The sequence below is a fragment of the Anarhichas minor genome, unplaced genomic scaffold, assembly GCF_050575085.1.
Source record: "Anarhichas minor isolate MPS153535 unplaced genomic scaffold, ASM5057508v1 ptg000025l, whole genome shotgun sequence".
NCBI classification, from domain to species: Eukaryota; Metazoa; Chordata; class Actinopteri; order Perciformes; family Anarhichadidae; genus Anarhichas; species Anarhichas minor.
The window spans coordinates 5,937,886-5,950,294 of record NW_027466471.1 but is presented as its reverse complement, the minus strand read 5'-3'; the positions used below and the strand labels follow the sequence as shown (position 1 = coordinate 5,950,294).

General features: G+C 41.8%; 1 protein-coding gene across 1 annotated transcript; it reads right to left on the bottom strand.

The window, feature by feature from the left end:
- Positions 1 to 5,408: 5,408 nt before the first annotated feature.
- On the bottom strand, positions 5,409 to 12,339 carry LOC142957497 (myogenesis-regulating glycosidase-like). Its single transcript, XM_076099374.1, has 6 exons — positions 12,285 to 12,339; positions 10,115 to 10,604; positions 8,774 to 9,305; positions 6,982 to 7,786; positions 6,753 to 6,871; positions 5,409 to 6,403 (listed from the first exon to the last, which is right to left on the bottom strand). The coding sequence occupies exons 2-6, from the start codon at positions 10,393 to 10,395 to the stop codon at positions 6,056 to 6,058; spliced, it is 2,085 nt and encodes a 694-aa protein (XP_075955489.1). The 5' UTR covers positions 10,396 to 10,604; positions 12,285 to 12,339; the 3' UTR covers positions 5,409 to 6,055.
- Positions 12,340 to 12,409: the final 70 nt, after the last annotated feature.

Here is a 12,409-nt window from a genome sequence, read left to right as displayed (position 1 = left end):
GGTTGCGGTTTGTTTCTACACTAGACAACACTGCATATACACTTTACACGCACCCAGTCGCTTACACTGCTGAAATGACTTACTTCACATGTCACTGTTAGTTTATGTTTGTCTTTTATATTACTTTAAACTTAATAAATAATTGATAAACTGCTTCATTGAATGCGTCTCCCTTTTTTGTCATGGCCGTTCGGCCCGGTTTGTGACACATTTAAGTGTCTTAAAAGAGGCGTTTGCAACAAGTGGCTAGTGGAGACTGTACACCTCATAGATTGAATTGTAATTCATCATATATATTATTCATCTAATTCATATTTGGCCGCTTGTTTGTGTTTTCTCTGGTGCTTCTCTGCATGTGAACTCTTACAGGATATGCTCTGTAGTTGCAGAGTATATGTCTGCTTTAGAAATAACCAATGAGATCAGGAAACCAAAGCCAACTCAGTTTTTCTCACACATTAAAGTTTCAAGTGTACAAGTCTTACGTCTGTACGTGTTTTTGTAAACTGGTTTCGGACAGTTTTCTAAAAGTTTGTTAGATTATAACATGGTTACCAGCTTAGCACGTGAGCGCTATGACTTCCTGTGAAGACTTGGTTTTCTTATACATACTGAATTAGCATGGTTGCAGGGACCATAAGATCAAAGGTTTGGGGGGGGCGAGCAAACAAAGACAAAACCAGAAAGAAAACACACCTCAGTCAAACGAATCTCTCATCACATTCTGCCTCATGCTGTCAACATAAGGAGCAGTATGTAACGTAGCACTAACCATACACTGTTTTAAACATAGAATTCAAAAGCCTCTTAAACAAATGTTAATAAGAAGACATCCTCTTTAAAGTAGCGATGACTAATAAATTCGACAAAAGCAACTTTTAACACAAATGCATAATTTGTAATAAAACTCCGATGTCTTTGGTGTAAAGTAACTAAGTGACTGTACTCATGTACTGTGGGCTGCTAGTTACTTTAAAGGACTATCAACAGTACATAAAGTAAAGATTTAGCATTTCCTGCATGGTTATTTTTTACATGTATCACCAAAGTGCAGACCATTCAAAGGTCAACAAACTGTCACTTAGGGCGCTCACTTATGTTATGTTCTGGAAAGTGTTGTAACTATATATTTCAAGAAATGATATCCTGTACGGGGAAATTTCTAATCCATTAATACAAATGTCAAATATTTCAAATTAATTATCAGGAATATTTTTCACAAGCTATAGTGAGGGATCTTTATACATTAATTAATTCAAACCAAATAAACATACACAACATGTACAGTATTAATCATCAGTTGTTTTTTGTATTGTGTTGGATGACAGCTAACTGTAATATATGAACCCTGTCACCCATTGCTTTACTTCTTAGGATTTTACTTGAACAGAGAATGAGTCACAAAAATGATGAAGCCCTTGCGATCTGCTACTCTCTGGCTTTGGACGTGTACTTTGTGGTCACTGCTACACGAGAGAGGTATGAGTTGACAGCTTACACTTCCTCTCCAAACTGTCAAACCTAGAGCAATTTCAAACAGAAACCTTTTCATCTTTACAATGCCTTAATGACAAATGATTTCATTTAATTTACTAGAAAATATCATTGTAACATATCTGCCCTCTTCCTGGTTGCGACCACTCCACTCCACCTGACAACAGTCAAAAATAAATGTATTTAAGTCAATTTAGACATAAAATACACTTTTAGCCGAAAAACATGAATAACATTTTCATTTATACCTCACATTTTGTTGAGTTCCCTTTTGCATGCATCACTGATAGAAATGGACGCATTTGCAGGACATACTGCAGCTCTGGAACAGACTCATGTGCCCTCTGTACATACGAGTATCTGTACATGACATCGGGTAGTATTTATACATGACACATGCATCTGCAAATAAACTCAATCGTGTGTTCTTTTCCAAGATCGTGCTGTAGGTAGAGAGGGTAGGCAAATATTTGAAACATGTGGAGACCTGCATCCAAATCAGAAATGGGGTTTATTTTATCGCTATGTTACTCTAAAATACACACAAATTCTTCATTACTAATTCAAAAGTGCATATGAATCATAGCTGCTACTGAGGCCATTTTAGTATGCTATTTTTGTAAGTACCCACTAGATGTAAATTGGTTTAAAATCTAAATAAAAATGAACTGCAACATATATTTTCTTACCACTAAATAGAATGCAGTGTCTACAGACTGATCCCATCATGCACCTCTTCATCCAGCCTGGGCTCGGACTTTCTGGTAGCCTCCCTCCCTGCTCTGAAATTAGATTTACCACAGGATGGGTGTCCAGGTGCCTAATGTAACAAGCAATACAACAGCCATTCCAAAAAAGAAATGACATCGTATGCATTTCTATTACAAGTCAAGACACATGAATTATAGACTGTTCTTAACTGCAGACACAGTCACAAACAGGATCACAGCTCCATAAAAAAATAATATATATACTGTTTAACAAACAGAAATAACAGGCCCTGATGGCAACAGAGAGAGTTTGCTATAGATTGCTCTGAAGGATCATTTTGTCCAATTAGTATTTTTACTTATAAACGTTTTTTTTTTTTAAATTAAACTTAAGTGAAATCTTGAATCTAGGACCATCACTGCTTTCTGACAGTCGTAATGAGACCAGAGGCAGTAAAGTGAGTTGTTGTTGTTGTTGTTGTTGTTGTTGTTGTTGTTGCAACAATCAATATAATACTTTGCGGTGAACTACTGCAGGCTGATGGGAGGAGGCTTTCATAAGAAACGCAACTAGGTTTCTAGACAAGACTGGTGGGTTGGACTATATAAGGGGAGCTTCAGCAGAGTGGACATCTTGTCTCCAGTACGCAGTCTATTAAACATCTGTTTTTTCTCTCCGTTCATGATGCATTTTTATGGAGCTCTGATCCTGCTTGTGACTGTGTCTGCAGGTAAGAACAGTTTATGATTCATGTGCCTTGGCTTGTAATATCATTGTCTTGTTTTTGTTGGGTGTGGGGTTTTTGTTTTTGAGGGATTGAGGATATCATATTTAATAGTTTGCGTTTCCTCTCAAGTTTCTCTGCTCGTTCTCCAGCTGGAATTGTTTCCAGTAAGATTTCATTAAAAGCAAATGCAGAAAACAATGAGCATTACATTTGGATTAAGTTTAAAACATGTGTGTTGTATTGTGTATTTCTGTACAGCATGTGGGTTGGAATGCTACTCATGTCAAGGCAAAACCTGCAGTGACAAGTTTACTTGTCTCGTCGGCTTTGACCGTTGTTCCAGCATCAACGTGAACGGTGAGTGGTTCTTCCAGATATTGAACATTTCAAATAGATTATCTGAGCCGATATGTTGCTGTGATGAATGCCCGGTGGCTTTTATTGTTGTTGAAACTGAGTTTCTTTCCATCAGGTGTCATCGTCAAGGGTTGCAATAGCAATGCTTTATGTGTTGACCCCATAAAGTGCTGTAGCACAGACTTGTGTAACAGCGCCACACCCACTGGTTCCAGTGTCCTCCTCCTGCTCGCATCCTCAGCCATCATCACACTCTTTCTCTGAGGCACTGGAGCAGCTACAGCTTCACAATATTTATCTTCTTTCATACCCAATTTGTACAACTCAAGAAGAGTAAACAAAGTCTCAATATGTAAAAGCTGACTGCAGGTCGATATTTGTTCAATAAAAACACTTGTTCGACCATTGAATCGTTTAATTCTTCTGCATTTCACATCAACGTGTACAACAAAAATAGCTTTGTTATGAATCATGTGACTAATTAGTGACAAAACAGGAAAAATAAAACATGAACCATCGTGAGCAAATGAATCCATTACGTGGTTAGATGTTGATCCTGAGGATTACTGACGCAGATCAGCACACCCTAAGATTTTGCATTTCCTGCTTTGAGTCCAGTGGTTACTTTTTATCGCCAAGTGTAGTAGCTGTCAAATAAATAGTTTGTTTTTGTACCTAATCCTTCATCAATATTCTTTCATCTAAGACAGAATGAGGCTACACTTTCTTTTAGGGAGGAAGAGGAAATCAGGAAATGTGGCATACATATGGCACACTGATAATAAAACAGTCTTTGTAGGTGAATAAACTGAAGACGATCTACAGATTATGCAAAAGGCCAATGTTTTACAAGTGGAGAGCACATAGTTGGTCTAATCATATACTTTAGTTTGTTCTCAGGATTAAACAAAGACAAATATGTGTAGAATATATAATACTGTTGTCATGAGAAAAATGTCTGACTTCAGTTTTGGGGATGTTCATGTTTTCAACTCATTAGAAATTTATGGTAATTACAAATATGGATATCAAGCTTTTCACATCCGTTTTAAATTAGTATAAGTATTAAATAAAAAGTCCGTTAACAGCAATCATTCAATCAAGTAACACTTCCCTTTAGCATTTCAGACTGTTGTGTCACAGTGGAAATATTGGCCAATTCCCTTTTTTCAGTGTTTTGAATGAATCCCTTTTAAATATATCTGACACTTCTCTGTCACAATAATAAATACATAGAAGTCATTTTCCAAATGATGCATTTATCATTTAAGAAATGTTGCAGTCTAGTTTACAAGTCAAAGCCTGTGTTTAAGATTTGAACATTCATGACGCTGGTGCCATCTGGTGGTAGTATCACGAATGCAAGAAAGTGAAACGAAGACTTCCAATTCACAATCGTTTCATGTTTCAACAAACAAAAAACATCAAAATAATTTGGAAGAGGACTCTAATCCCATAACAGTTCTACATATAGTGACTTTAACATTTCAAAATAACAGCGCTCACGCTAGCTTATATACTATTATTAATTTCAAGCAAGGCATTTAGACAACTTAACAGTGATGTGTTTTACTTTCATGCCAGAAATCACTGTGTAAGAGCAGACAGACACGTATTCAGATGGCAGATTACTTTGCAATGTCAATGCTCGAAAACATAAAAGGTGCAAAGCATCAAGCATATATCACTGTGTGTTTCACCGCTGCACTGGTTCTCTAAGCTAAGGACGGCATATAGTTCAGCTGATAAGGCAAATAAAGTCACAAGGCAGACATGGACGGGACGTTATAACATGGCATCTTTGAGAACAATACCGGTTTAACAAGGCAAACCAGTAGCATCGGTGCAATACATCTATTTCTTGCATCAACTAAATTAATTCTAACTTCTCTTTTATTTCCCCTGAGCTGGTGCAAGACAGAAGATGAATGGAGAAGTAGATTTTGGCACTGAAGTGGGAGAATGGCACGACCATGAACAGGTCACAGGAATGTAGAAGTAAAAATATTCGCACTCTGTTGATCATGACAAGAACCCCAAATTTACACCCAGAGTCACGTCAATTTACTATGAATACACTCAAATACTATCCTACAAATGAAAAGCTCATGAATATAAAGAGAAAGTGACAAATGAGACACATGCAGCTGTCAATGCTGATTAATGCATGTTAACTTTAACCATAGGTAGTTAGTAGTGTTCACAATACAGCAGTTACCATGGTGACATAAGGTTAGACATGCCCTCTGAGTGCATCTGTGCATATTTATTGCCGGTTCAGTGCCTAACCCTGTCAGCCCACAATAGAGACACACATCAAACACCTTATCGCACAGGTATTGCATCTACCTCTTTATCGGCCTTAAAACCAAAAACACTCGAGCTGTGGGCCTTGGAGGACTCTAGATGTCCATTGGGTGGAAGACTGCGGTGACGATACAATCAGAGATCGGTTTAACTATTGGCTGTGGAAGGCACATGAGGATGAGGATCGGCTTCAGGATGGAGCGAGAGAATCAAAAGTGAACACAAGTTATCATTCTAATTCTTTGTCCAAAGAAAGAGCAGATCAGAGGAGACGTGAGGTTCCTCTTTACCAACAAATTAAATAAATCACACTCTGCTGTGGCACCAGATCCCCTTAGTGGTCATTTCCCTTTGAAAAACAAACAAACATCTCCTGCTATTTCTTGGCTTGTGCTCACTAGAATATACATGTGCATACAATATGTGTGTGCGAGTTAAGGTTATGTGCCGTTAACGCCTTCAGTGAACCCATGTGAAGAAAGCTATCTCGTCCAGGTCCACGGGGTAGTCGGTGAGGTACATGGGGCCCTTGTCAAAATGTTCCCCCTTGTAGCTTCTCCATCGTCCTGCAGGCAGGTAGATGTCCCTCTCCTGCTTCCCTGGCTCCAACACCGGCGCCACCATCAGGTCGTCACCGATCAGGAACTGGGAGTCGATCTTGTACGCTGCCTCGTCGTCGTTGGCGATCCACCAGAGGGGCCTGATGATCGGGTCCCCAGTATCAAGAACCTCGCCTGCCAGTTCGAGAACCCTCGGGGCCACCAGAGTCTCGTGGAGCTCTGTGAACTTCTGCGCTATCTGCACCACCTGGAAGTGAACACGCAGAGGTGTTAGCGTCATAGTGGAGCATGTCGTCGAGCAGACAGTGTAGCATGATGGTTGGGTTATTAAGGGGGGGCAATGAAGTACATACAAGTAACATAAATCATTATTAGTTGTCTCCATTTATATACATTCATATTAATTCGTCCCCACTAATTATCACATTCATGAACAGGAAATAACAGAACAGGGAAAACACATTTATTTCTTGCTAGTTATAAAACCAGAGTTACGGATGTAACCATGGTTCCATGAATCATTGATGACCACCAGAAGCAGTGTTAAAGCATTGCCTCTGGCGTTCAGTTAGGATGAAATATATCACTTTGCTCACCTCATTGTCATAGGCCCACGGTGGTATGGAGAACTGCATGGCAGGCATGAAAGCAGACAGCTCCAACCATCGGATGTACAGCTCTCTGTCCGGCAGAACATTTTTGCCATCTAAACCAACTAAACATACAACGCAGATGTCAGAATGTAGACCAAAACCACATCAACATGTGTCTTTGAGAGAGCCAACTCTAAAGCTCTCTGTAGCCATATGTTATGGAGTACCATACCTGCGGTGCGGTTGGGGTATGCATTCCCTCCTATCATATCAGGTAAGACAAACTGGTAGCCCAGGATGCTAATGGTGAGGACAGTCGGGATGATGGACTTGAGGCCGAGCTCATAGCCCCACACAGAGTCTCTGTCAATGATCCTGAAGAAGCAGGAGATGTCCTGACTCTGGTAACCCACCCTCAGCTCCGCACGCTCACTGAATGGGATGGCCATCTCCGTGTAGCGGCGGGTGAAGGTGGAGGGGTCCGACAGCGGGACCAGGGTGCTAAACTGGCGTGGGAGGTAGCTCGTCTCTCCCGCATCGAACTTGAAGGACGTCACGTCATAGCGGGTTTTCATCATGTGCAGATGTGAGGAATACCACTCACGGGCTTCCGGGTTGGTGAAGTCCAGGATCCCCCCAATGCCGTTCCACCAGCGCACCAGAGCAGGTAGCTCGCCGCTCGGCTCCCGGACGAACAGTCCTTTCTCCACAGCGACGCCAAAATTGATGGAGTCATAGTTGATGAAAGGATGGGTCCAGAGCGACACTAGAAAGCCGTCCTCTCTGAGCTTGTCAAACATACCGCTAGCATTGGGGAACTTCTGCGGGTCAAAGTCAAACTCTCCGTAGTCTGCGGTGTAGCGGTCGTCCAGCTCCAGGTGGGAGCATGTGAAGCCGTACTTGGTGATGTCAGAGGCGTAGCGCAGCAGTTTCTCCTGAGTCACAGCAGTCTTGTGGAGAGCCCACGTGGACCACAATGGCTGTTTGAAGACCTCAGGAGACGGCACCTTGATAGGCTTTGGGAAATACCGACGCACCTGAGCACAACACATGCATTTAGAACAGAGACTTACTACAGGTACTACATCAACAGTTCTTGTTTTTCTTCCAAACAAGAATGCACGGTGAAAAGGTTTGTTCCTTTTATTCTCTTTCTAGCCAAGAGTTAGATGATAAGGCAGGAATGACTCTCATATGTGTCCATTAAATGTTCAGCTACGGCCAGACAGTTAGCTTAGCTTAGATACAACAACACAGCCAGGCTAGTTGTTTCCCTTTGCTTTCAGTCGTCGTGCTAAGCTAAGCTAACCAGCCATACAACCCACAGATATGAGAGTTATATGGATCTTCTCATTTAAGTCTTGGTAATAAAACAACTAAGTATATTTCCCAAAATATCAAACTATTGCTTCAAATACTACTTTACAGAGACGTCGGCAGTGGTGTGGAATCAGAACGAATCTGATTCAAATCATTGTTACTTTAGCAACTAGTCTTTTTTTTCTTTATCGATTTGTTAATATTTTGATTAATGATTAAACACTTATCAAATGTAGAACACAGTTTCTCATCGGGCATAGTTACATTTTCAAGAGTATTGTTTTCATCCGATCAACAGTTCAAAACCCAAAGACATTCATAATATAGTAATATTAAACAGAGAAAAGCAAAAACTCGAACCAGAGACTGTTCGGTGGCTTTCGTAGATAAATTACTTAAACAACTGACTGAATTGTTATGTTATTCATGTGAATCAGATGAACATCCAGCCAAGACTGCAACTTGGCGCTGGTATTTCCTGTCATCTTCATTCTAATTTTGCTTTTAAGTTAAACAACAATTTGCCTGGCAGAGAACCAACGCACGTATTTTCAAGAGTTCTTGTGCGTATATCCAAGATTAAACAATTCACACTTCAACTTCATTCAACTTTGAAACCTAACTACACTGCACTTAAATGATTAATACATGTTATTGTAGCATTTGTGCTCTTTCCATCAACTCCACAGTACGTCTGTACTCACCATGTATTTGTGAATAGAGGTAACATCCGACCCCACACACACTCTATAGCTGAGTTCAGGTAAGGACTGCTGACCCTCTGGTGGTCTAAAGGGGGAGTCCTGGAACCGGGCCTGGAACCGGAGTGTCCTGTCCTTCTCCGACCAGCCCAAATGAAACGGTACAGAGTCATTAATCTTGATGGCAGTGGCGTTCGAGGACAGCCAATAGCGCTCCAGGATCCCCCCGAAAGCGTTCCGATTCGAGTAGACGTCACTGGTGATGAAAGGCTGCGGTTCCTCCTCGCCCTGCATCCTGATAGGCCAGTACTGGGTTGCCGTCTCCGCCCCTCCGTACCAATGAGATTCGTTATAGGCCATGGCGTGCTCCACCGAGCGCTTACTTTGCAGCTCCTCCCAGCGAACGCGGTAGCACAGCACCGTGTCCTTTGGTCGTACCGTCTGGATGAAGAAGTTGAGCTTGCCAGAATCTGACCGAGTGCAGCTCAGATTGCTGCCCTCCTTCGAGCAGGAGTCCAGATCCAGAGTGCCAGACCTGGGAGGGAGCACAGAGAGAGGGGAAGGAAACATAAATGAACTGGTCAAGCACAGCAACAACTAAGTACTACTAGCGTATAATGAGTATTAGACTGTAAGATGACCACATCAGAGAAGAAAATGTAATCATAACATAGATGATACTGTAAGCTCCATTATATTACTCTGTTTGTCTGCAGGAGCAGAGAGTGTTCTGTCGATGAGAGCTCTGCTGATAAAGGACATGATTGAATCAGTCTTCCCTCAGGGTGTAATCATGTGTCTGTCTCTGGCTTTCCATTATCCATCCACACACAGACAGCGTTTTAGTACGGCTCAGCATGCAATACAGTTCAATGTAAATATGCTAAAAAAAATAAATTCTGGTGACTTTGGTGTATTTCGATGGCTCTGAAATGTCCATGGTATCAGCAGGATAATCCTTCTCAAATACATATTACATCTCAAGTACTTCATAGTAAAGAGGAAAAGATTATTTGGTTGGCGGAAAATTATTAAGCAAATATTTTGATACTAGATTAAGTATTTGAGTCACTTTCCAAGCAGAAAATGATGAATATTCTCTATATATATATATATATATATATAATGTAAAAAAATATTTTCTGCTTTAATCAATTTTTTTTTATTCTGAATTGAATATCTTTGGGTCTTGGACTGAGCAATTTCAATATATGTCACCTTTATGACTAGAAAATTGTGATGGCTATTTGCCATCATTTATTTTTGACACAGACAAAAAGATGAATCAGAACAATAACAAACCGTTTGATCTATGGAGGAGAAAAATCCTGACCATGAACCCACCTGAAGGTCATTCTGAAGATGAGAGCCCCCGCCTGGTTATGAATAACAAAGCCGTCTTTGTTGAGATCCAGCAGCTCAGCCTTCAGCAGCTGGGCTTTACGGAGGGACGCCGAGTAGTAGCACCAGGCAACCACAGCAGCCAGCACCAACACACAGCCCAACAAGCCTGCCAGCACCAGGGGACGGCCTTCATGAGACAGTTTCTTCTTCAGAGGAGAGCCTCCAGCTCCCCCGGCCGTATGCTGCTGCTCCCCGGGAGCCACGGGGACGATCTGATACATCCTGAAGACTTTAGGGAGCGAGGCGCGTAGGGATGCGTAGATTTCGTGGGAGGAGTGGACGGCTTTAACTTTCACTTGCTGTCAGTGTCATTGAAAACGGAAGATAACTTCTTCACACTGGCAGTAGTGGAGACGAAGGTAAGCCCGATGTCTACCTGCCGATCTTCAACAGAGTCTCCATATCTGAATGAGGGCTGATTTGTCCAAACCTGCGAGATAGACGGAGGCAGACAGGGATCAACATTCAGATGAAGTATGTATGCCCCGTGGTGTAAAACATGTCAAGAAGAAGAAATAAGCCACCATTAGATATCATCATGTCATACACTAATCAACCCTAATATCAGGTAGGATGGGAGAATACATGAATACATTGTAGGTAGAAAATCGTCCAGACATACTAGTAAAATTCCAAATATTCAGTGTGGGACATACAAATCCAGTAATGTCTCTTATGACGACCATCATCACAGAGTGGGTTTGTTTGACAATCCAGTTCTAGTTATTACCTCTGACTGTCTCCAGGAACTATAGTTCTAAAATACCTTTGGAGCGCTCCATTTCATGACAGTCTATAAAAACAACGTATCGCACAATGATCCTGAGCGTTAGTCTCTCCCACAAAGCTACACGTTTCTGTACTGTGCCTGTGTGCACTCGCTGTTTGGCGTCCAGCAGCATAGTGTCCAGCAGCGAGAGCACACAAGCTTTAATTTGGTAAATGGTAGGTAGAGGTGCTCCGTCGCCACACACAGGCACCGATGGGAACAGAACCAATGACACCATGAAACACAGGCTATGATCAGAGAGCGCACAGACACCGTGTCAGCGTGGTTCCATTACATTCATCTCACCAGGTATAGGAGCACCTTGGACATGAGTAAATAACATTTAAGACCAGAAGCCCTCAAATAACAGCACTGCAGCAAGCCTACAGTTTTCAGATGGAGCTCAGGCCAATCATCCACACCAGAACCATATTTAACCCCCCCCCAACAGGTATCATTACGCTGCAGCTCAACGTTCTCATTTTATTCAGATGAAGCGTCTGTGGCAATGCAGCAATGAGAGGAAGGAAAGCTTACAAAATGCACTCCTTGCAAAAACGGGGTCACCTTCACTGCTGCGTGACTTGTCTTCCTCTTTGAGACAGCTTACACAATTCTTTACCTCCTCCTTTTCAAGTCCCGAATAATAGCACTAACTGCTTTGTAGGGAAACCGTCATGAATTAAGTAGTTGTACAAGCATCACTGCTCACACAATGTCTTATTATGCATGAACAAAAAGCCATTCTGTGAGGGGTAGTTTAGGACAATATCCTCATAATTTTGCTGCTTATGGGGACCAAATAGACACAATGCAAAGTGCTTACTGTTTTCATTTACAGCAGAAACTATCTATTCTGGAGTACAATAAGCTGTACTCTGGTGGTTATACGTGTTTTCTTACTGGACGGCGAGCTGACAAACAGGCACGCGTGTCCTCCACTGCACATTGTTTACATTAGTTGAAGCTATATACCTAAACTATTATACCAAAATAGACACTGTCATCTGACTTTGCTGAAATGATGGTGGTGCACAGAGCCCCCAAGAGTACAAGAGAGCCGAGGTGACATTAAGCTAACCGATCGAGCGTTTCCTATGTGCCAGTGCCCGATCGATAACCCACACACACGCACGCATCGACACCAACTATTGACGCTGCATTGGGACCGAACGGGACATACAGTCACCGGTTATACCGGTTGCCACGAATTGGGCTCGGGAACGTTCCTGGTCGAAGTGAAAAGCTATGTCGGCCATGTCAATAACACATACTTGAGTTAGAGAATACATTAAAACTGTCATTGATAGCGCTGTGCTCGTAAAAACAAAGTTATCTTACCTTCGCATCTGACTCTCTCGGGTCAATGTGTACAGCTGTGAGCGCAGTAGCCCACTGCGCAGCCTGCAGAGCGGTTTGAACTCCCATGAGACCGCCCAACAACGAACGATTCGTCCGGTTATCTG

Coding starts and splice junctions, on each gene's coding strand:
- LOC142957497 (XM_076099374.1), bottom strand. CDS start 10,395: ATGTATCAGATCGTCCCCGTGGCTCCCGGGGAGCAGCAGCATACGGCC. Junction 7,787..8,773: donor CCTCTATTCACAAATACATG/GTGAGTACAGAC, acceptor TGTTGTGCTCAG/GTGCGTCGGTATTTCCCAAA. Junction 6,872..6,981: donor ATACCCCAACCGCACCGCAG/GTATGGTACTCC, acceptor TTGTATGTTTAG/TTGGTTTAGATGGCAAAAAT.